The 23,829-nt window shown below is 40.3% G+C and overlaps 1 protein-coding gene across 4 annotated transcripts in view; it reads right to left on the bottom strand.

Annotated features, from left to right (window-relative positions):
* Positions 1-23,829, bottom strand: part of wasf1 (WASP family member 1) — an 87,649-nt gene that overhangs the window by 27,916 nt on the left and 35,904 nt on the right. For all 4 annotated transcript variants that reach the window (XM_063072996.1, XM_063073016.1, XM_063072988.1 and 1 more), the window contains exons 2-4: positions 5,139-5,298; positions 3,547-3,681; positions 391-544 (exon numbers count right to left, since the gene is read on the bottom strand). In XM_063072996.1, coding sequence (XP_062929066.1) covers positions 391-544; positions 3,547-3,681; positions 5,139-5,271 — 422 coding nt within the window. In that variant the 5' untranslated portion in view covers positions 5,272-5,298. The remainder of the gene's footprint in view (positions 1-390; positions 545-3,546; positions 3,682-5,138; positions 5,299-23,829) is intronic.

Raw genomic sequence — 23,829 nt, 5'->3', positions numbered from 1 at the left:
TTTTCATCAACCATCTATGATAAAAAAACTTCTCAACAAGCAACTAATAGAAATTAAATAAAACATTTCCCATTTTCTAGTTCATGCAAAGTAATTTAGCTAGTTGACAAGGTAGCCTGCTTACCTGAACTGTGTTCCAGTGGAAATCAAGGGATATGTAATTAATGCAAGAAAGTGGCCCTAAGGTCAGCTATGACCTTTATTGAGTAGTGGAGCAGCTCAGATCGCCAAATAACATTATTTTGCTCATTTCTGATGTACCATCTTTTACTGGATTTTTAAGATTCTGTTCAGTTCCAATTTACTTCATTACAAGGTTAGTTCATTTTATCACAAAATCAAATGCTAATACTAAACAACATGAGTTTTTGAAGAATAAGTTTTTCTGACCTGTATGCAGAAAGGATGTTAAGAGGTGGAGGTTTTTCACATGTACTGTATGTTTCCAGCAACGGAATAGGTAATGATTTACGGTCAAAGAGTTGCTGGTCTTGAATTGTAGAGCTTCGAAAGGCTTTCCTCATTGTGATATCTTGAAGAGACACTGAAAATGAAAGTAACTGATGTCATTCCATGTAAACCAATTTAAAGGTGTTGTATAAATGACCTCTCCAAACATTATTCTAATTGCACCTGATTGTTAATGTGTATCACCACATTGTTTGCAAACATAACCATACTGTCAGGCAAAAAGTATGTACTAGAGTTAAAAGCACGCAAAACCACTTTACACTAGTAGTCCACTTTGAATTACACAGCAGAATGTTGATTTATTATAGGGCTCTTGGTCCTTCAGTCAAAGCATATTTAGGTGTTTAGCCTCTTGCAATTTAAAAAATACATCCACTTGGGTTGCATGCCACTGACTGGGAACCTAGTCTGAATCATTGCCCTCCTCTAACAATGAATTGCCCCACAGCTTGTTATCATAGAGAAATCTCCATGCTGGGGAGAGCTATGGAACTAGAGAGTGAGTTAGACAACAGCTTTCATCACATCGTAGAGGTGATAAGAGAGATCGTTAGATCCAGATGTTCTATCTGCCAGTGCCCAACTTTCAGCATTGAACAAATATACTGTACACCTTGCCCCACAAACCCTAGCCTTCATAGGCAATGTCTTTACATCAGGTTCATGATTCATTCCTCGACTTGCTCAAGGTTATTAGCAGACCCTGCAGTAGCAGGGTAGGCAGGTATTCACGCCATGTTGCTAACTATGCATCACCAGATATACCATAATGACTCATCATTATTCATTTTCTTGTATTATTGTATGTTTGCAACTTATAGATCTTTGCTCCACTGTTATACCAAAACAACAAAATTCATGTCATTTGTCAGTGATAATAAATGTGAGTTCCTTGAATCTGCTCCACTATTCATTGAAATAAAAGATGATCTGCTACCTTGTTATATTCCAGCCATATTACTGTATCCCTTGACACCCTCAATGTCTAGAAATCTATCAACCTATAAACACATTAATGAGCCTCCACAGCCAGGCAAGATAGTAAATTTCAAAGGTTGATCACCCTCTAAGAAAATAAATTTTATTTAATTTCAATTCTAAGTGGCTTACTTACCCTTTGTTCTCAAATTAGACCCCTGGTCCCAGATTCCTCATTGCCCTTCAGCTAGCTTGCCAAATCGTTAAAGAATTGTACAAGTTTTGAGGAGAAGTCTCTTCATAATCATAAACTCCCAATTGATTCAATCTCTCCTCATTCAGCAAACCCACTATCCCTGGAACCAACCTAGTAAATCTTCACTGCAATCCCTCTTAAAGTACATCCTACTCTAGGCAAGGAAACCAAACTTGTTCACAAAACATGCTCATCTAGGCCCTACACAACTTCAGTTAAGGCATCCTTACTTCTATAATCAACCCCCTTGTTGTAAAGACTAATAACCTATCTGCCCTCTTAAATGCTTCCTTAAACTTCATGATGGTTTTCAGTGACTTGTATAGAAGCACACCTTTGGATTTCAATACTTACCTAGCTTGAAGCCTCTTTACACCTTCTTCTGCACTTACAATCTCACCCAGTTTAGTATCAACAAACAGTTGATATAGATATGAATATCTGGAACCAAACACTGAACTATAGAAACCCTGAACATCAGTCTCGCAAGTTGAGAGTGGTCTGTTTATTCCTGCTCTTTGTTTCTGGCTGATAACCAATTCTACATCTATGTCAATACATTACCCTTAATTCGATGCACTCTAACTTTGCCAAACATCCTTACAGGACTTTATCGAAATTCTTCTGGAAGCACCACGTCCATTGATTCCACTTATCTGTTCCGGGGTCATCTCCTCAAAGAGCTCTAATAGATTAGTCAAACATGATTTTTGTTGCATTTGCTTTATCTTCCTATAATCGTTAAAGCTAATTGATATGAAGATTAGAAGGGGGAAAGGAATTTTATTTTAATCCAAATAATATGGGTCTGAAATTCATTACCCAATCATGAAGATAAAAGATGTCAAGACATTTGAAAAGTACTTGGATGAAGACATGAATATTCAAACCTAAGCAACCTTATTATGCAACCTTACTAAGCAACCTTGGAATATGGACATGAAGGACCAATAGCCTTTCCTGTACTATAATTTTATGGCTCTGAGTACAATAAAGAGCCAAGGAATAGAATGTGCATCACACTGCTAGTGCAAACCAAAACTTGAGTTAGGAGTAAGATCCTGTCTGCGTCAAAAATACTGGGATATTTGAGAGAGACTTCAGCATGAAACTTATAATAAATTTTCTCACTGTATAAATTGCGTACAGTGAATTCCAGTTAATTGGGCCATCAGATAAGGACAACTCTTAAAAGAACAAAAACTAATCAAGAAAATAGCCAGGACACTATGCCACTTAATTGGGACTGGAGTCTGTTGCTGAACAGTTTCTAACTAACATCAGTCTCATGCACTTGCATGGCTATTAGATCAACACTATACTTTGAGTGAAAAGTTTCTACATACATCAGTTATGTGTGTTTGCATTCAAAAAGCAGCAATTTTTGTCACTGATTGTTGGCAAGAAATAAGCAGTAAGACAACTCAAAACTGTTTTTTTCACTGCAGTTTCAAGCATTCAGGTTTGCAGATGTCAGAAAATGGCCAGGAGTCAAAATGTAACAATTTTGCTACTTCAGTAAGTTAATCTTCTTGAATATTACAATGAAAATGAAGATTTGGAGGATGCAATCATCAACAGTAGTCCATTATCTGCACTAGGTGTCTGTGCTGATTTCATTCATTTACAATCAAAAGAACACAATGCGGATGAATTTCTCCATCAATAAGTATTAGGAACTAATACAGTTTTATAGTATTGCTGTAGTATTGATAGTGTTCTAATTTGTTTTTGTGTTTTACTTAAATACATAATTTGTTACTCAGCTTGAGTTCTTTTTTTATACCCTTTTAACTATTTCTATGAAGCTTTGGCTGATTGGGGTAGATGCTTAATTGGGCCAAAATGTACTGGTCCAATGTGTCCTAAATAACTCGTATCAACTGTATTTAAAGACTTACATTCTTCCTCTTTTGGATCCAGCTGGGTGACACTAACAGAGAGGCGGTCGACACGTTCCTGCAGAGAGTTAACCCTGAAGGAGAAACTATGAGCCTCATTGAAGAGTTCTCCAAATATATCTTCTGCATATTTACCTGGGGTTTAAAACAAAGGTTAAAATTTGGAGAAGAAAATCTCTAAGGTGATGTCAATGACAAAAACCTGATAAATCAAGTGTAAGCATCTATCCAACAGTGAAAGAAATTTGTGTTGTGTATTACGATTACTTGCAGGACATAAAACGTAGATCAGCGAAAACTATTTCACACTCAGTATCCAAGGTCCAATTCTTTAACAGATTGATGAATGCCCTTGAAGTCCGCTCATAACTGGAATGGGCCCAAAGATACATTCATTCAAGAGATGGCAGCTCCCAGCAGACTAATAAGGCCCAATATAGTGCAGTGCAATATAGTAATAAATTTCACAGGCACCAAATCAGCATTGCCTTTGAACCAATTTACCAGTGTAAGAAGTTGAGTGTAGACCAATTTTATTTCTTTCTTATAAATGAAACCTTTATGAAATCTTGTGGATTAAAATCAACACAAATTTATAAAGGAAATAAACTTGCACTTCTCTTTAGCTGATTTTCCTCACTAAGACCAATGCCTTTCACCAAATTAGTGTGCAAATTTCCAAGTGCAAGATCTGGAAAATCCATGAAAGTTTGCATTCCCCTGCTGGACTCCGTGAGGAGACCAACTGTAGAACATAGTTCTCCCATCAATGGTGATCAGATGTGCAGACCCTGATTGCATGTTAAATGATGTCCTCTTTCTCATGCATTTTAATTTGTCAAATATTTATTTCCAATTCCAGCCGCTGAGACTACACTTTCTTTTAAAACATATGTAATGCCATGTATTGTAAAGGAGCTGTAAATTCTGAAAAGTGGCTGATAACTGTAGAAATAACCACATTGTATTTTTATAGAAGCGTGCATAAAGTTCATGATTTTCTGTGCGTTTTCACCATTTGCCAAGCTTGACCAAATGATTCCAAATTTTTCCATCAACCATATCTTCAATAAAAATCTAATTTTCCTTCATGTAAACACAAACATATTTTGATTCACTTCCAACTACCTGCAAAGCATCATTTCACAAGTCCGCATTTTCATAATGTACTTGCTCTTCTGGTGTTTTCATTTTGGATAGGCCTCTGACCAACACGTCTCATAGACAAATAGCTAGTGGCCTACAGGCACATTTGAAAGCAACAGGCAAAAGCAAAATTGAAATTCTACATAGCTGGCATAGATTGCTGACACTGAATTTTACAGGCTGACTATAATTCTATTATATGAAAAATTTCTCCAGATCTTTGGAGAGGATAAAAAGTTCCTTCCACCACTACCCCTAAAAATCATTAAACCCAAAAATGTTCAAGCTTTAATTAAGCAAGACTATCAACAATGCAATGCACCTATTGTAACATTTTGATCATTTGTTCTCACAGCATTGAGAATTATGACATGATGCTTTACTTGGCAACAATAAATCATAATACAAAACACTTAAGAGGAAATAGTGAAATTTAAATGACTTACTGAGGCTGCTTAACTGTCGGATTACATTTGCTAGAGAAACATTAGTGACACATTCCAGTTCATTACGGATATTTCCTGGCAGCACTGTATGGCACAAGTATCTTGGTTCTATGTTCCTCTTCACTAATGGCATTCTGAACTAAAGTTACAGCAAAAATACCTGATGGAAGGAGAGGGAAACCCATCTGTTAGTACGTTTTGGAATGACGAGAATGAACACCACAATATCACCAATCCAGTTATGGTGGCACAGTCGCGTAGTGGTCAGCACAACGCTATACAGTACCAGTGACCCAATTCATTTCCTGCCGCTCTCTGTAAGGAATTTGTATATTTTCCCCGTGATTGCATGGTTTCCTCTGGGTGCTCCAGTTTCCTCCTACAGTCCAAAGATGTACTGGTTGATATGTTAATTGGTCATTGTAAATTGTCATGTGATTAGGCTAGGGTTAAATAGGGCTGGGCAACTCAGCTTGAAGGGCCAGAAAGCCCTATTCCATGCTATATATAAATAAATGAATACATTTTATCCTTTAATTATTAAGACAAGTAAATATGCAGGAAGTATGTTTTTCCAATTTCATGAACCAAAAACCAACTACATCCCTCTTCACAAAAGCATGGATTTCTCCAAGGAGAGAAACACAGGAAGAGAGAATGAGGACATTAAAAACACAAAAGCTGTTTCAAATCTGGGAAGACCGAACTTAGGGCATTAAAAGTTCAAATAACATTGAAGTGTATGAAAAGGTCTACAAAATATGTAAACTACACCCCAACCCAACTATCCCTACTCTACCAGAATTCATATTCTTAAAAAAACCTACTCAGATAGTAGCTAAAATGTTATTCCACCAGTACAATTGACACCCAAGTAATTTTTCAGTCACACTTAACCTATGACATCAAAATTCTACTGAGACACACTTGATTTCCCCCCAAAAAACAATTATTGTTAAATTAGATATTAAGCAATCATAATTTAATCTGTAAAGCAGAAAATGCAAAAGCAGATTTTATATCTCATACAATAAGACTGTTAAAATTCAAGGCAAAGTAAAATTGGATGAGTGGCAAATGTCAGCATTGAATCCAATCTCAAAGCAAAATAGTCCAAATACTAGGAAACTGAAATGAGAGCTTCTTCCAATCCAGTCTGCTGCATTTAGTGCTCACAATGCAGTTCTCTACATCACAGAAACGAAACTCACATTGGGTGTCACTTTGCAGAGTACCTGCACTCTGTCTACAGAGTGACCCTGAGCTTCCTGTTGCCAGTCACTTAAATTCTCCATTCTACTCCCACTCTAACCCTTCTGTCTGTTCTCTCCTGCACCATTATAACAAAATCCAATACAAACTTGAGAAACAACATTTCATCCTTCATCTGAATATGTTGCTGCCTTACAGATTCAATACTGAACTTGCCAAAGTTGGGTAACTTACTGTTTGTCTTTATCAGAAGTAATTTCTGCCTGAAATCATTACGGTTCTATTTTTCTTTCACTGGCCTGTTGGACATGTCTCACAGCCTCACTATTAATGCAAAGCAGCATCATGTATTAACTGTTACTGTAACTGCCCCATTAACCCATATGACTTCACCTATCAGACGTATTCTGCTTTTTTTTTTACCCATTACTAACTTACTAACTTGTTTTCTCCATTTCCCAACTCTGATGAAGGAACCTGGATCTGAAATGTTAACCGCTTCTCTTTCCACATAGGCTGTCTTACCTGCTGAATGTTTCCGGGATTTTCTGTTTACATCCCTCACAATGCTACCAGATCTGCTGAAATTTCAGGTTTTATTTCTGAACCTAAGTATATCAGTTTTTCCGAAAACACATTTGACTAACTTTGCTTGTGAAGATCAAGTTATTTAAATATGGCAATACTTCTAGTTATCAAAATATTTTAACCTAACTTAGTCAGTCTTTAAGATAACTACATTCAATCAGAACAGAGACAGAAAGAGGACATAAAATAAACTTCTGAAGCAACTAGTACATTTTGTGTCATCCATTTTATAAGGCAGATCGAAGTTGAGAGAAAGAGATACTTCTGTTTTAAAGAATTCACGTCAATTTCATTATTGCGTTTGAACCTTAATTCTATTGCTTAGATTTTGTTGATCAGGATGTCAATGGTAACTAACAATATTTTGCACATGTGGAAAGTTTGTTATCAACAATGTTAACAAGCAGCACCTACACATCAATAATGTTGGTACCAATACTTACTTTGTGTCACAAAGACCCCCTCATTACACCTTTCATCCAAACATTAAACAGCATAATTCCAGAAGTGCAATAGGTCTACAATTCTGCTGTTTCATTCATTACTTGCTTGTCATTACAAGTGGGAATTTTAGACGATGAGGACAAATGTTCAATTCCTTTCTCAACACCTCAGAAAATGAAGTCATCCATACTTGTATACAGCAAGGCCTACATAATGTTCAGAAAGTGAAGTTATCAGCGAGATCTTGGGGTCCATGTCCATAGGACACTCAAAGCTGCTGCACAGGTTGACAGTGTTGTTAAGAAGGCGTATGGTGCGATGGCCTTCGTCAACCGTAGGACTGAGTTCCAAGAGCCGTGAGGTAACATTGTATTAACTAAGGTGATACAAGACCTTAGTTAGACTCCACTTGGAGTACCGTGTTCAGTTCTGATCACCTTACTACAGGAAGGATGTAGATACTATAGAGAGAGTGCAGAGGAGATTTACAAGAATGCTGCCTGGATTGAAGAGCATGCCTTATGAGAATAGGTTGAGTGAACTTGAAGCGACAGAGGATGAGAGCTGACCTGATAAAGGCGTATAAGATGATGTGAGGCACTGATCATGTGGATAGCCAGAGGCTTTACCCCCAGGGCTGAAATGGTTAACACAAAGGGGCATAGTTTTAAGGTGCTTGGAAGTAGGTACAAGGGGGATGTCAGAGGCAAGCTGTTGTTGCTGTTTTTTAAAAATTACACAGAGAGTGATGGGTATGTGGAATTCACTGCCAATGACAGTGGTAGAGGCCGATACAATGGGGTCTTTTAAGAGACTCTTAGATAGGTACATGGAGCTTAGAAAAATTGAGGGCTATGTGGTATAGAAATTCTAGGCAGTTTTTAGAAAAGGTTACGTGGTTGGCACAACATTGTGTTGTAGATTTCTATGGTCTATAGTCTATCCATACTTGTATGCAGCAAGGCCTACACATGTTCAGAAGATGAAGTCATCCATACCTGTATGCAGCAAGGCCCATACAACATTCAAGCATAGGCTATGAAGTAGCAGTTAACATTAATGCCTAACAATTGCAAAGCAATAGACATCTCTGAAGAATTTAATCAATTGTCCTTGATATTCAAAGACATCATTCACAAGGTCCCACATACTTGAGATCGAAAACCTGTATTAGACATATAAATAATAAGAGGAATTCCAAGGCTGGGTAATCTGTACCAGCTAATGTATCTCTTCACACCACCGAAGATTAGAAGGTCTCACCTGTCAACCAACTGTAATTTGTTGGCACAAATCATTTTGCTACTTGGAAGGTGACCAGATCAGTGAAGTTGTTCACTACTCACTGAAACACCAGTTATATCACTGACTGCTTACCTATAAAACTGGTCTCTCACCATGCTAGAGGGATCTCCTGGTCTTTGTCTCAGCACAAAAATGCTCATTGGTAGTGAGCCAAACACATATTTTGGTGTATTTGAACCACTAATTTTGGGATGGGGATGGGAAGCGTGCATAAAGTTCATGATTTTCTGTACGTGTTTTCACCATTTGCCAAGCTTAACCAAATGGTTCCAAATTTTTCACATAATGTATTTCTTTGATTTTAATGATTCTTGCATTGTGAGAAAATAAATCCAAAGCCATCTAAATAAAGCTCTTCTTACAAATGATTTATTTTGTTCTTTGGCAATCCTTGGTGTTGAGTACTTACTCCAGCTATGACTTTGCAGATTCCAAGGTGGATAATGAGACAATGGGAGAACCCAGACTCTTCCAAAGATGGGACACATGATGGCTGACAGAGTGGGTGGGGTGAAGCTTTACGGAGTGATTTGCTTCTTCTGTAGTCAGTGTTCTCCTGCTGCATCGTCTGAAGGTTTTCAACACCATTCCACTGCTTCTTCTCCATTTTGAGCAATCATGAAGTGACTTCCAGGAATCAGTGTGATACACTACATTTCTTCAAGAGGTCACTGAGCACACACTTTAAGCTTTTTTTTTAAAAAAATACCCACTTGATAATTTTTTCTCATGATGGAAGGGTGTATGGGAAATAGAAATTTATTGATTCAATAGTTCCTTGTTGCTTTGTTAAATGGAGCAGTTGGATAAAGAAATGGACACTTGTCTGTCTGTCTGGCATGAATTAGTGGTAACAGAGGTACTTCCATCACTACCTCAAGAAGCTGAACATTACCCTCTGCAGTCAAATGAAAATATCTAGTGGCATAGACATTGAAAGTAAATGCACCCACTGGTAGTTTCTAGTTATTTACTGCACAATTTGTGATGACTAGAATTTGTGATTTTTAAGACTAAAATGAAATATAGTGAAATGGCAGAAAACAAATATTAAATGAGATGAGTAAACAAACATTAATGAGATGAAAAAACAAAAACACGTTTCATTACCTCACAAGAAAGAAATTTGGATAGAGTGAGGTTGTCTTTACCGCTGACATGATCAGCATGAACGAGGCACCATGAGATCAATGTGGATTAAGATTTGCCAGGGGACACTGGCAAATAATGGAAGTTTGGCACGGTTGCTATGTATTCACCAATCAGCTCACATTGCGACCTTTATTTTTGGAACAAAACTGACAAATGACAGGATATATACTCCAGTACAAAGCATGTTAGGAATGTGATGAAATACTCTCCACTTGCCTGTAGGAGCAAAGCTCTAACAATGCTCAATGTTAAAGCAGCCATTTGATTGGCACTTCAGCCACTATTCCAAACATTTACTTCACAAACACTGCAGTCAGGGACCATATGACTTATTTATACTTACGAGGGGTGATTGATAAGTTCGTGGCCTAAGGTAGAAGGAGCCAATTTTAGAAAACCTAGCACATTTATTTTTCCTACAATTACACACTTCGTTCAGTGGTCGTGGAGCATGCGGATTCCTCCTTTGTAGAAGTTGGCGTCTTGGACCTCAGAAGTGGTCCACAGCAGGGGTGATTGATAAGTTTGTGGCCTAAGGTAGAAGGAGATGAGTTATTAACTTCAAACTTTCTGGATTTTCACTCAAAGAGTTGAACTACATGTGCATGTAACAAGAGCTGTATAACTCATCTCTTTCTACCCAAGGCCAGGAACTTATCAATCACCCCTGTGGTGGACCACCTGGTGCAGGACACAGGAAATTGGGTGACAGTCAGGAAGGGGAAAGGGGTTAAGGAGCCAGTGCAGAGTACCCCTGAGGCCATCCCTCTCAACAACAGGTATACCACTTTGGATACAGTTTTTTTTTGGGGGGGGAAGCAATGACCTAACAGAGGAAAGTCATAGCGATTGGATCTCTGGCACTGAGTCTGCCTTTGTGACTCAGAAGGGAAGGGGGAAACGAGGTGCACTGTGGTGATAGGGGATTTGTTAGGGGACCAGACAGGAGGTTCTGTGGGTGAGAACAAGACTCCCAGATGGTCTGCTGTCTCCCGGGTGCCAGGGTCCAAGACATCTAGGATTGATTCCTCAGCATTCTTAAGTGGGAGGGTGAACAGTCCAAGGTCATGGTTGACGTAAATACCAATGACATAAGTAGGATGAGTGATGAGGCTCTGCAAAGGGAGTTCAGGGAGTTACGTGCTAAGTTAAAGGGCAGGACCTCCAGGGTTGTGAACTCAGGATTGCCATCCATGCCATGTGCTAATGAGGCCAGAACTAGGAAGGTTATACAGTTTAAAACATGGCTAAGGAGTTAGTGTAGGAGGGAGGGAATAAGATTTTTGGATCATTGGGCTCTCTTCCAGGGAAGGTGGGACTTTTATAGAAGGGACAGTTTGAACCTGAACTGGAGGGGGACTAATATCCTAGAAAGAAGGTTTGCTAATGCTGCACAGTGGGGTTTAAACTGGAGTTGCAGGGGGATGGGAATTAAAGTGTCACAACAATTGGTGGACAGGTTGCGGAGACAGATGTTGGTAAGACCTCAAAGTCAGCAATCAAAAGGTGCAACTAGTGTCCTGAGCTGCATACATTTCAGTGCAAGAAGTATCGTAGGAAAGGTTCATGAGCTCAAGGGTAGATCTATACCTGGAATTATGACATTATACCCAGTATTGAGACTTGCCTGCAGGAGGGGCAGGACTGATAGCTCAATATTGCAGGGTTCCATTGTTTTAAATGTGACAGAACAGGAAGGGTGATGTTACTAGTCAGGGAAAATGTCACGGCAGGGCTCCATTAGGACAGACTGGAGAAACCAACTGAGAGGCATTATGGGTGGAATTGAGAAATAAGAAAAGTTTCACCATGTCAATGGGGCTATATTACAGACTATCCAACAGTCCTTGGAACAAATTTGGAAAGAGATCACAGACTCTTACAAGAAACACAAGGATATTATAGTAGGTGATTTTAACTTTATGCATATTGACCGGGAATCCCATACTGTAAAAGGACTAGATGGGATAGAGTTTGTCAAGTACATTCAGGAAAGTTTCCTTCATCAGTATGTAGAAGTTCCAACAAGAGTGTGTGCGATACTGGATCTGCTATTAGGGAACGAGACAGGGCAGGTGACTCACAGAAGGTTGCGTAGGGGAACACTTTGCATCCAATGATCACAATGTCATTACTTTCAAAGTAAATATGCCAAAAGATAGGTCTGGTCTGCAGGTTGAGATTCTTAATTGGAGAATGGCCAATTTTGATGGTATCAGAATTAATCTGGCAAGTGTGGACTGGGACAGACTGCTTTCTGGCAAAGGTATACTTGGTAAGTGTGAGTCCTTCAAAACATTAAATTTTGAGAGTACAAAGCTTGTATGTACCTGTCAGAATAAAAGGAAGATAACAAGGAACCTTGGTTTACAAGGGGTATTGAGGCACTGGTTAAGAGAAATAAAGGAGGTGCATAGCAGGATTGGGTAAGTAGGAACAAATGAGGAGCTTATGGCATAACAAGGGACAAAAGTGGTTCCCTGTAAAACCAAAATGGTAATCCATGTGTGGAGCCAAAACAGATGGGAAGATTTTAAATGAATTCTTTTGCATCTGCATTTACTCAGGAAATGGACACAGAATTATAGAAGTGAGGCAAAGTAGCATTAACTTCATGGACCCTGTACAGATTGTGGAGGAGGAGGTGTTTTCTACCCAGAGGCAAATCAGGGTGAATAAATCCCCAGGACCTGACAAAGTGTTCCCCAGACCCTATGGGTAGAAAGTGCTGAAATTGCTGGAGACCCAGCAGAGATATTTAAATCATCCTGAGGTACCAGTGGATTGGCAGATAGCCAATGTTGTTCCACTGTTTAAAAAAGGCTCTAAACATAAACCAGGAAATTATAGGCCAGTGAGTCTGACATCAGTTGTGGGAAGCTATTGGAAAGTATTCTAAGGGACCAGATATATATTGTAAGTATTTGGATAGACATGGACTGATTAAGGATGTCAGCATGGTTTTGTGCGTGGGAGGTAATCTCTAACCAATCTTAGGGTTTTTTGAGGACTTTACCAGGAAGTGGACAAAGGCAAGGCAGTGGATGTTGTTTACATGGACTTTAATAATGCTTTTGACAAGGTCCCTTCCACATGGGAGGCTGGTCAAGAAGGTTCAGTCGTTTGGCATTCTGGATGAGATAGTAAATTGGATTTGACACTGGCTTTGTAGGAGAAGCCAAAGAGTTGGAGTAGAGGGTTGCCTATCTGACTGCATGCCTGTGACTAGTGGTGTGCCATAGGGATTGGTGCTGGGTGCTTTTCTGTACCAATGCTCTGGATGGTAAAGTGGAAAACCGGATCAGCAAATTTGTAGATGATATCAAGATTGGGGGGTTTGGTGGACAGTGAGGAAGGCTATCATGGCTTGCAGATAGATCTGCATCAGCTGGAAATATGGGCTGAAAAGTGGCAGATGGAATTTAATGCAGACAAGTGCGAAGGTTTTGTACTTCAGTAGGACCAACCAGGGTAGGTCTTACACAGTGAATGGTAGGGCACTCCGGAGTGTGGTAGAACAAAGGGATCTGAGAATACAGGTCCGTAATTCATTAAAAGTGGTGTCACAGGTAGATGGGGTTGTAAAGAAACCTTTTGGCACATTGGGCTTCATAAATCAATGTACTGAGTACAGGAAATGGTATGTTATGTTGAAGTGAAGTTATCTAAGATGTTGGTGATGTCTTACTTGGAGTATTGTGTGCAGTTTTGGTCACCTACCTACAGCAGAGATATAAATAAGGTTGAAAGAGTACAGAGACAATTTACAAGGATGTTGCCAGTTCTGGAGAACCCGAGTTACAAGGAAAGACTGAATAAGTTAAGATTGTATTCTTTAGAGCATAGAATATTAAGAGGAGATTTGATAGTATACAAAATTACAAGGCGTATAGATAGAGTAAATACAAGAAGTGGGACTATAAAACCAGAGGTCATGGGTTAAGGGTGAAAGGTGAGAAGTTTAAGGGGAATATGAGGGGAAACTTCTTTGCTCCAAGGGTTGTCAGTGAAATGCATTGTCAGCACAAGTGGTGTATCTGGGCTTGATTTCAATGTTTAAGAGAGGTTTGGATAGGTACATTGAGTGTGGAGGGCTATGGTCCCAATGCAGGTCAATGGGAGTAGGCAATCTAAATAGTTTCGGCATGGACTAGATGGGCCAAGAGGCCTGTTTCAGTGCCGTACTTCTCTATGACTCTATATACAACTGGGGAGAACAAGAGGGTCCAGATGACAAATGCTGTTGCGACCACTTTAGATTGATTGCTAGTGTTAGCTGATCTAGTGGGAGGTGTGCCACCTACAGGAAAGTAAACAAAGAGGAGTAAAATAAAACAGTCCTGATATTGGTATTGGTTTGTTATTGCCACCAGTACCACGATAGTGTGAAAAAGAGATGTTTCCATTAGTGGGGGAGTCTAGAATGAGAGGGTATAGCTTCAGAATAGAAGGGTGCCGCTTTAGAATAGAGACGAGAAGAAATTTCTTTAGCCAGAGGGTGGTAAATCTGTAGAATTCATTGCCTCAGGTGGCTGAGGAGACTAAGGGTACGTCCACACTATGCCGGATAATTTTGAAAACAAAGCTTTTTCTCTTCATTTTGCCCTCCCGTCCACACTGAAACAGCGTTTTCAGCCCCCGAAAACGGAGATTTTCGAAAACACTCTCCAGAGTGAATAAATCTGAAAACGCTTAATATCTGGCGTAGTGTGTACGGGGTAACCGGAGAGATTTAAAAATGTTGTCATGACGACACCACAACAACAATGCTTTTTTCTGCTTCTGCTTGGTACTGCACAAGCTGTTATAACGCGCAGTCGGTGTGAACGGCGTGAGAGTTAAATTGTAAAGTGAGCTTTTTTGATTATTTAAAAACGCTGTCATGACGTGCCGGAACAGATGTTCGTTGTTTTCTTGAACGCCACCACCTAACAATTTCAGAACAGATGGACTAGACTGAAGCCAGAATGGTTAGAAATGTACTCACCAAATACTTTGATCCATAGCTTACTGAATAAATAAGTATACTCACTTCGCCCTGTTTTCCGTCCTTGCTTGTATGAAGGTATTTATGCAAGTACTTCTCTGACAATAGATGTGTAACAGCCTAATGTAACACCGTATGGAAATACAAGATAACGCTGATGCAGACGTTTTATACATTTAACAAGGTGCTTTATTAATGCAACAGAGTTAGTCAGTTTTTCAATGTTTGTCGTCAGCCGGGTCATACTGTCCGTGAACTCCCTGTCGGTTGCCTCCATATGCTCCAGTATTCGTTTTTTTTTTAAGTTTTAAGTCCTCCTGCGCGAGAGCCAAGAGCAATTCCTTTTAAAATTTTCTACTCTGTAATTGGACAAACGCACACTAAGTATACCGATTCCTCTTCGCTTGTTTTCTGTGTGTCCTGCGCATGCCCAGTAGAGGAGATTCGCCCAAATATCCGTCTAATATGGAAGGAGATATTTTGAAAAACGCTTAGTGTGGACGCCTGTCGTTTTTACTCGAAACCGGTGTTTTCAAAATTATCCGGCGTAGTGTGGACGTAGCATAAATTTTTAGGTAAATTTAAAGCAGATGTTGATAGGAACTTGATTAATAAGGGCATAATAGGTTACAGGGACAAGGCAGGAGAATGGGGTTGAGAGGAAAAATAAATCAGCCATGATTGAATGGTGGAGCAGACTCGATGGATCAAATGGCCTAATTCTGTTCATATGTCTTATGGTCTAATTTCCCTACCACTATCCAAGGATCAGTTACCTGGTTTATTCATGCTGCCCTTCTTAAATAAAACAACATTAACTATCCTCCAGACTCATCCACCCTTGGGATTTATCAACCCTTATGTGTCCCATAATAGCTCAGATGCAGGTTCATTTATTTACCACATGTACATCAAAATGTACAGTGAAATACGTGGCTCACATCAACAACCAACACACTCGGGGATTACTGGAGACAGCCCGCAAATGTCACCACCGCCAACATAGCGTGCTCACAATGCTCAGCAGAACACCACAGAACAAAACAAAACAGACCAACAACCAAGTAAGCCCTGTTCCCTGCTTGTTGTTTTGCAGCAGCAATATAGTGCAAAGACATACAAATCTATGAATTACAAAAAGACAAGTCATAGGAGCAGAATTAGGCCATTCAGCCCATCAAGTCTGCTCTGCCATTCCATCACCATTGATTTATTATCCCTCTCAACCCTATTATCCTGCCTTCTCCTCAAACTTGAGGCCCTTACTAATCAAGAATCTACCAACCTTTACGTTAAATACATCCAATGACTTGGCATCCACAGCCATCTGTGGCAATGAGTTCCACAGATACACCACAGTCTGGCTAATGTAATTCTTCCTCATCTCTGTTCTAAACGGACATCCCTCTATTCTGAGACTGTGCCTTCTAGTCCTAGACTCACCCACTATAGGAAACATCCTCTCCACATCCAGTCTATGTAGGTCTTTCAATATACAATAGGTTTCCATGATATCTGCTCCCATTCCTCTAAACTCCAGCAATTACAGGCCTAGAGCAATCAAAAGGTCCTCATACATTAACCCTTTCGTTCCTGGAATAATTCTCATGTGCCTCCTCTTGACCACTCCCCCCCACCGCCCCCAGCACATCCTTTCTTAGATAAGGGGCCTGAAACTGCTCACAATATTCCAAGTGAGGACTGACTAATACCTTATAGATCCTTAGCATCACATCCTTGCTTTGATATTCTAGTGCTCTCAACATGAATGCTAACATTGCATTTGCCATCCTTACCGCAGGCTCAACCTGCAGGTTAACCTTTAGGGAATCCTGCACAAGAATTCCCAAGTGTCTTTTTGTCCCCATTTAGAAAATAGTCTACACTTTTATTCATTCTGCCAAAGTGCATGTTCATACACTTTCCTACGCCATATTCCATCTGCCACTCCTTTGTTCATTCTCCCAATCTCTAAGAGTCATTCTGCAGACTACACGCTTCTTCAACACTACCTGCCTCTCTATCTATATCTTTGTATTATTCGTAAACCTGGCCACAAAGCCATCAATTCCGTCATCCAAATCATGGGCATATAACATGAAAAGTAGTTTCAACATCGACCACTGTGGAACACCACTAGTCATTGGCAGGCAATCAGAAAAGGCCCTCTTTGTTCTCATTCTTTGCCTCCTGCCAGTTAGCCAATTTTTCATCCATGCTAGTATCTTTCCTGTAATACCATGGGCTCTTATCTTGTTAAGCAGCCTCATGTGCGGCACATTGTCAAAGGCCTTCTTAAAATCCAAATAAACAACATCCACCGACTCTCCTTTTTCTATCCTGTCTGCTATTTCCTCAAAGAATTCCAACAGATTTGGCAGGCAAGATTTCTACTTAAGGAAACCATGCTGACATTGGCCTATTTTATTATGTGCTCTAAGTACTTTGAAACCTCATCCTTAATAATGGACTCCAACATCTTCCTAACCACTGAAGTCAGGCTAACAGGCCTATAAATTCCTTTCTTCTGCCTACCTCCCTCCCTTCATAAAGTGTGGAGTGACAGCTTATATTTCTCTAGAATCTAGTGCTTCTAGACATATCATTGCTAATACTTCCACAGTCTCTTCAGCTCCATCTTTCAGAAACTTGGGGAATAGTCCATCTGGTCCAGATCATTTATTTATCTTCAGATCTTACAGTTTTCCAAGCACATTCTCCTTTATAATAGGAACTACATTTACTTCTGCCCCTTGAGTTTCTGGCATTTGGTCGTGTCCTCCACAGTAAAGACTGACACAAAATAGTTATTAAGTTTGTCCACTATTTCTTTGTACCCCATTGAGGAGATTGTAGTCATCTTTCTAGAGTCACTAGATTCTGGAAAGGTTCTAGAGGACCTCTCCAGTGATCCAATATCCACTCTCAACTCTCTTTTATTCATCATATCTCTAAACTCTTTTGATATCCTCTTTTATATTATGGGCTAGCTTATCTTCATATTTCATAGAAACATACAGCACAATACAGGTCCTTCAGCCCACAAAGCTCTCCTTATGGGGATTCTTTTCTCTCCTTATGACTTCTGTTGCCTTCTGTTGGTTTTTAAAAAGCTTCCCAATCCTCTAACTTCCCACTCATTTTTGCTATATTATATGCCTTTTCTTTCGCTTTTATGTTGTCTTTGACTTCCCTTGTCAACCATTTTCCTTTTAGAATACTTCTTTATCTTTGGAATGCATCTGTCCTGGGTCTTCTGAACACCTCCTATAAGCTCCAGTCATTGTTGTTCTGCTCCCATACCCGTTAGTGTCCCCTTCCAATCAACTCTGGCCAGCTCTTTCTTATGCCTCCGTAATTCCCTTTACTCTGCTGTAATATTGATGTGTACATCTGACTTTAATTTCTCCCTCTCAAACTGCAGGGTGAATTCAAAGATTTAAAGTACATTATCAAAGTATGTATAAATTATATAACCTTGAGATTTGTCTGCTTATAGACAGCCACAAAGCAAGAAACCTGAAAGAACCCGATTTAAATATTAAGATCACTGTCCCCCTAAGTGTTTCTTCACCTTAAGCTCCCTAATCAAATCTGATTCATTATACAATGCTCAGTCCAGAATCGCTTTTCCCCTAGGGGGCTCAACCATAAACTGCTCTAAAAAGCCATCTTGTAGGCATTCCACACTCTCCCTCTTAGGATCCTGCACTAACCTGATTTTCCCAATCTACCTGCACAGTGAAATCCCCAATGACTAGCATAACAATGCCCTTTATACAAACTTTTTCTATCTCCTGTTGTAGTTTGTACCCACATCTTGCCTACTGTTCAGAGACCAGTATATAACTCTCATCAAGGGTATTTTCACCCTCGCAGTTTCTTAATTAACTCTACCCATAAGGATTCTACATTTTCTGATCTTATGTCACCTCCTCCTAAGGATCTGATTTCATTTTCTTCCAACAGAGCCATCCCAGCCCTCTGCCTACCTGTCTTCCTTTCAATACAATGTGTACCCTTGGATATCAAGCTCCCGACTATGATCAGCTTTCAGTCGCGGATCAATGATGACCACAAAGTCATATCTTCCAATCTCTAACTACCAAGATCATCTACCTTATCCTGTAATACTGCAACCATTCAAATATAACACTTTCAGTCCTGTATTCATCACGCTTTTCAATTTTGCCCCTATGTTTCACTTGAAGTCATCCCACTAACTACAAATTTTGCCTTATCATCTGCCAGTCTTACTACGAGATGCATCTACTTGTAAATCAACTGCCCCATCACTCCAGTTCCCATCCACCTGCCAAATTAGTTTAAATCCTCCCTATCATTTTTAGCAAAACTGCCTGCAAGGATATTGGCACCCCTCAAGTTCAGGTGTAACACATCCTTTTTGTACAAGTCATACCTGAAGAGATCCCAATGATCCAGAAATCTGAAACCCTGACCCCTGCACCAATTCCTCAGCCAAGCATTCAGCTCCCAAATCATACTCTTCCTACCCTCACTAGTACATGGTACAGGTAAAAATCCAGAGATTACTACCCTGGAGGCCCTGCTTTTCAGATTTGTACCCAATTCCCCATATTCTCTCTTCAGAAATTCCTCCCTTTTCCTACCTGTGTCATTGGTATTAATATGTACCATAGCTTCCAGCTACTCACCTCCCCCTTAGAATGCTGTGGAGCTGATCTGAGACTTTCCTGACCCTGGCACCTGAGAGGCGACATACCATCTGGGGGTGTCTCTTTCACGTCCACAGAATCTCCTGTCTACTTCTCTAACTATGGAATCTTCTATCACTACTGCACTCCCCTTATCCCCACTTCTCTTTTGAGCCACAGAGCCAAGACTGGCACTAGGTCATCCCCCGCAACAGTATCCGAAGTAGTATACTCACGTGGCCAAGTGGTTAAGGCATTCGACTAGCGACCTGAAGGTCGTGAGTTCGAGCAGCAGACGAGGCAGCAAGTTGTGTCCTTGAGCAAGGCACTTAATCACACAGTGTTCTGCGATGACACTGGTGCCAAGCTGTATCAGACCTTGCCCTTCCCTTGGACAACATTGGCATCATGGAGAGGGGAGACTTGCAGCATGGGCAACTGCCGGTCTTCCATACAACCTTGCCCAGGCCTGCACCCTGGAGAGTGAAGACTTTCCAGGCACAGATCCATGGTCTCGCAAGACTAAGATGCCTTTATATACTCATAACATAGTACAAGTAAAAAAGGAACAATGAGAAGGAATAATAAGTGTTAAAGTTGAATCTGAATAAAACTCAGGAGACCAACTTCTTATAGTTACAACAGTTTATTGCGCACCCTCCTGCAGGAGTTTGAGACCCAGTTGTCAGAGGGAAGGCACTTAAGTACTGCTACCATCCGACAAGTGGGCCCACTCTCTCTGGTTACAGCTGTATATTTATACATAGTAAGCCCCATACATTACTGTTGCAAGATGTCATTTGAACTGGTATGCCTACCAAGTATGTCGGTGAGAAACTTAGTTACAGATAAGAGAGTCTGCTATAACAGATGGATGTGCTGTCCAGTCCTTATCAGCTATTCCCTTTGCTAGGCCCTGACTTAATTACAGATGGATATCATTCCTGTCCTTATCAGTGAGTCCTCCTCTCCCTACTCAAACGAAGGTACAATGTACAATGTTATCAAACTCTCAATGTCTCTCTGCAAACCAAGGGAGAACTAGTATAAGCCGGTTTTAGCTAACTGCTGAAGACACAGTTTACTTCCAGTTCAAAAATTCCTATTCAGTCCCAATTATTCTTTTAGCCAGAGGTTACATAGGTTCAAAATGATTTTTTTTATATCCTCAATTCCTCACAAGGACCGTTCAGAAATCTGACGGCAGAGTAAAAGAAGACATTACTAAAACACCTAGCATACATCTTCAGGCTCCTGAAGAAGGCACGTCCCAGATGGCGAACATCTTTAATGATGGATGTTGCCTTCTTCAGACTCTTGAAGTTGTCCACAAAGGTGGGGAGAGTTGTGCTCGTGATGGAGGGGGCTGAACCGACAACCCTCTGTAGCCTCTCATCAATTGCAAAGCCCTTGTAACCAGTAGATTTCTTACAGGTAATAGTGGAGGAGATGTTGCAAATCCAAACTGGCTGGGTACTTCAAATGAGAAAATCGAGAGGGTCCAGTTGCACAAGGAGGTATCGAGTGAGAGTTATCAAAGAGATTTAGTGCAGACTGCTCTTGATCCATTTGAACTAACTTTATTAACTTGCTCTTGCTGAAGAATCCACTCAGTCAGGACTAGATTTAGGAAGGAAAAACAGTCAGCGCAAGTAGCACATTAAAATAGAAATGAAACTATGAAACATCTCGGCATATCTGAGTAATTTGCCAATTGATAAACAGGCAATTGCAGAAGTCAAATCACAAACAAGAGAAAATCTGCAGATGCTGGAAATCCAAGTAACACACACAAAATGCTGGAGGAACTCAGCAGGCCAGGCAGCAGCTATGGAAAAAAGTACAGTCGACGTTTCTGGCCAAAACCCTTCAGCAGGACTGGGGAAAAAAAGCTGAGGAGTAGATTTAAAAGGTGGGGGAGGGGAGAGAGAAACATTAGGTGATAGGTGAAACCTGGAGGGGGAGGGATGAAGTTGGGAAGTTGATTGGTGAAAGAGACAGAAGGCCATAGAAGAAAGAAAAAGCGGGGAGGAGCACCAGAGGGAGGTGACAGGTGGTCAAGGAGATAAAGGTGAGAGAGGAAAAAGGGGATGGGAAATGGTGAGGGGAGGGGCATAGGGTGGGGGGGCATTACCGGATGTTTGATAAATTGATATTCGTGCCATCAGGTTGGAGGCTACCCAAATGGAATAGAAGGTATTGTTCCTCCAACCTAAGTGTGTGGCCTCATCACGACAGTGGAGGAGGCCATGGATGGACATGTCAGAATGGGAATGGGAATGGGAATGGGAAGTGGAATTAAAATGGGCGGTCACTGGGAGATCCTGCTTGTTCTAGCGAACGGAGTGTAGATGCTCAGCAAAGCAGTCTCGCAATCTAATGTTGGGTCTCATGGATATACAGGAGACCAAACTGGGAGCACCGAACACAGTAAATGACCCCAACAGACTCACAGCTAAAGTGTCGCCTCACCTAGAAGGACTGTTTAAGGCCCTGAATGGTAATGAGGAGGGAGGTGTAGGGACAAGTGTAGCACTTGTTCTGCTTGCAAGGATAAGTGCCAGGAGGGAGATCAGTGGGGAGGGACAAATGGACAAGGGAGTTATGTAGGGAGCGATCCCTACGGGAAGCAGAAAGTGGTGGGGGTGGGGGAGATGTGCTTGGTGGTGGGATCCCATTGGAGGTGGCGGAAGTTTTGGAGAATTATGTGCTGGATGCGGAGGCTGGTGGGGTAGTAGGTGAGGACAAGAGGAACCCTATCTTTGGTAGGGTGGTGGGAGGATGGGATAAGAGCAGACATGCACGAAATGGAAGAAATGCAGTTAAGGGCAACATTGATGGTGGAGGAAGGGAAGCCCCTTTCTTTGAAAAAAAGGGACATCTCCTTCGTTCTACAATGAAAAAGCCTCATTCTGAGAGCAGATACAGCGGGGACAAAGGAATTGAAAAAAGGGGATGGTGTTTTTACAAGTAGCAGGGTGGGACAAGGTGTAGTCAAGGTAGCTGTGGAAACCGTGGGTTTGTGATAGACATCGGTGGACAAGCAGTCTTCAGAGACAGTGAGATCGAGAAAAAGAAGGGAGGTATTGGAAATGGACCAGGTGAATTTGAGGGCAGGATGGAAGTTAGAGGCAACATTATAGTGTTTAGTCAGAATTAAAAATCTTGTAAGTTTTTTCAATTTATAAACCCAAGTGAGTTTATTTTGAAGAAGGTTTTATGTTCATTATCATACATTAGAGTTTATTGATTACGGAATGCACTTCTGGATAGATACAAGCATAGTGATGTGCAGACCTGAAGTTTCATTCAACATAAATCAATACTGTATCATAACAACCGCTGCCTTTGTCTTACCAGAAAATCCAACTGTGCACATTATAAATTTAAAATTATTAGGCTTATGTACTGAACATGGAGATCTGGGCACCATTATAGCTTTAGTTATATACCTTTCACATATAAATCACATGTATGAAATTTTATTTTCTAAGGCCTATATAGTCATAGCCTACTCTACATTAGAATGATTCTACATTTTAAAACAAAATCACATCAGCTGTAATTTTTACTCTGGTGGTAGTCTACAAATATATAGTCACTGATTATGCAGCTACATCACAAAACTGTAATGAATACATCTCCATCCCTCCACTAATAATTTTAAAATACCTAATACTGCAGTATATTTATCTACCATAAATAAAACAGAAGAGCATAACTGACAATTTTTTCTCCATTCAGGCATAGAAAATGCTTTTGCCAAAATGTGCACCATCTATCAGTTCTTTCCTACTGCAGTATCATTCATCACTGAAGACATGGGTATAATCATGCATGAAATGAGATTCACCTTTTTATAAAAACATACAAGTCAACTACGAAAATCTTTACACCAAATATTTCAAAGTTGTATTTCAAATACAGATTTCCCGCCACAGCCCCAAAAATAAATTTATAAAATGTACATGCAATTGCATGAAATGGGGGAGGGGGGATGACAACAGCAAATATCATGATCTATGTTTTAATCCATTCCATTTCTGCATCCAATAATTTAGTGACACAATACTGTATTGAATGTGCAGTGATAAAAGGGGGCAATGTGTGGGGATAAATAGACAAGATAGACTGAACATATAAAAACTCCATGACCAGGATAAAAAGTGATCATTCCAACTAATCTTGGTTTACAAAAAGACTGCTGTGACTGCATTCAGGATGCTGTCTGGATGACCATTATCCACCAGTGGCAAGGCTAGAATTATTTCGTGGTGACACAGCTAAAGGCAGCAAATGGAGAGGTGGTAGAGGAGACAGGGAGAGA

Source organism: Mobula hypostoma, chromosome 2, assembly GCF_963921235.1.
Source record: "Mobula hypostoma chromosome 2, sMobHyp1.1, whole genome shotgun sequence".
Classification (NCBI taxonomy): Eukaryota; Metazoa; Chordata; class Chondrichthyes; order Myliobatiformes; family Myliobatidae; genus Mobula; species Mobula hypostoma.
Note: the sequence above shows the minus strand (reverse complement) of the source record. Positions and strands in the feature narration are given on the sequence as shown.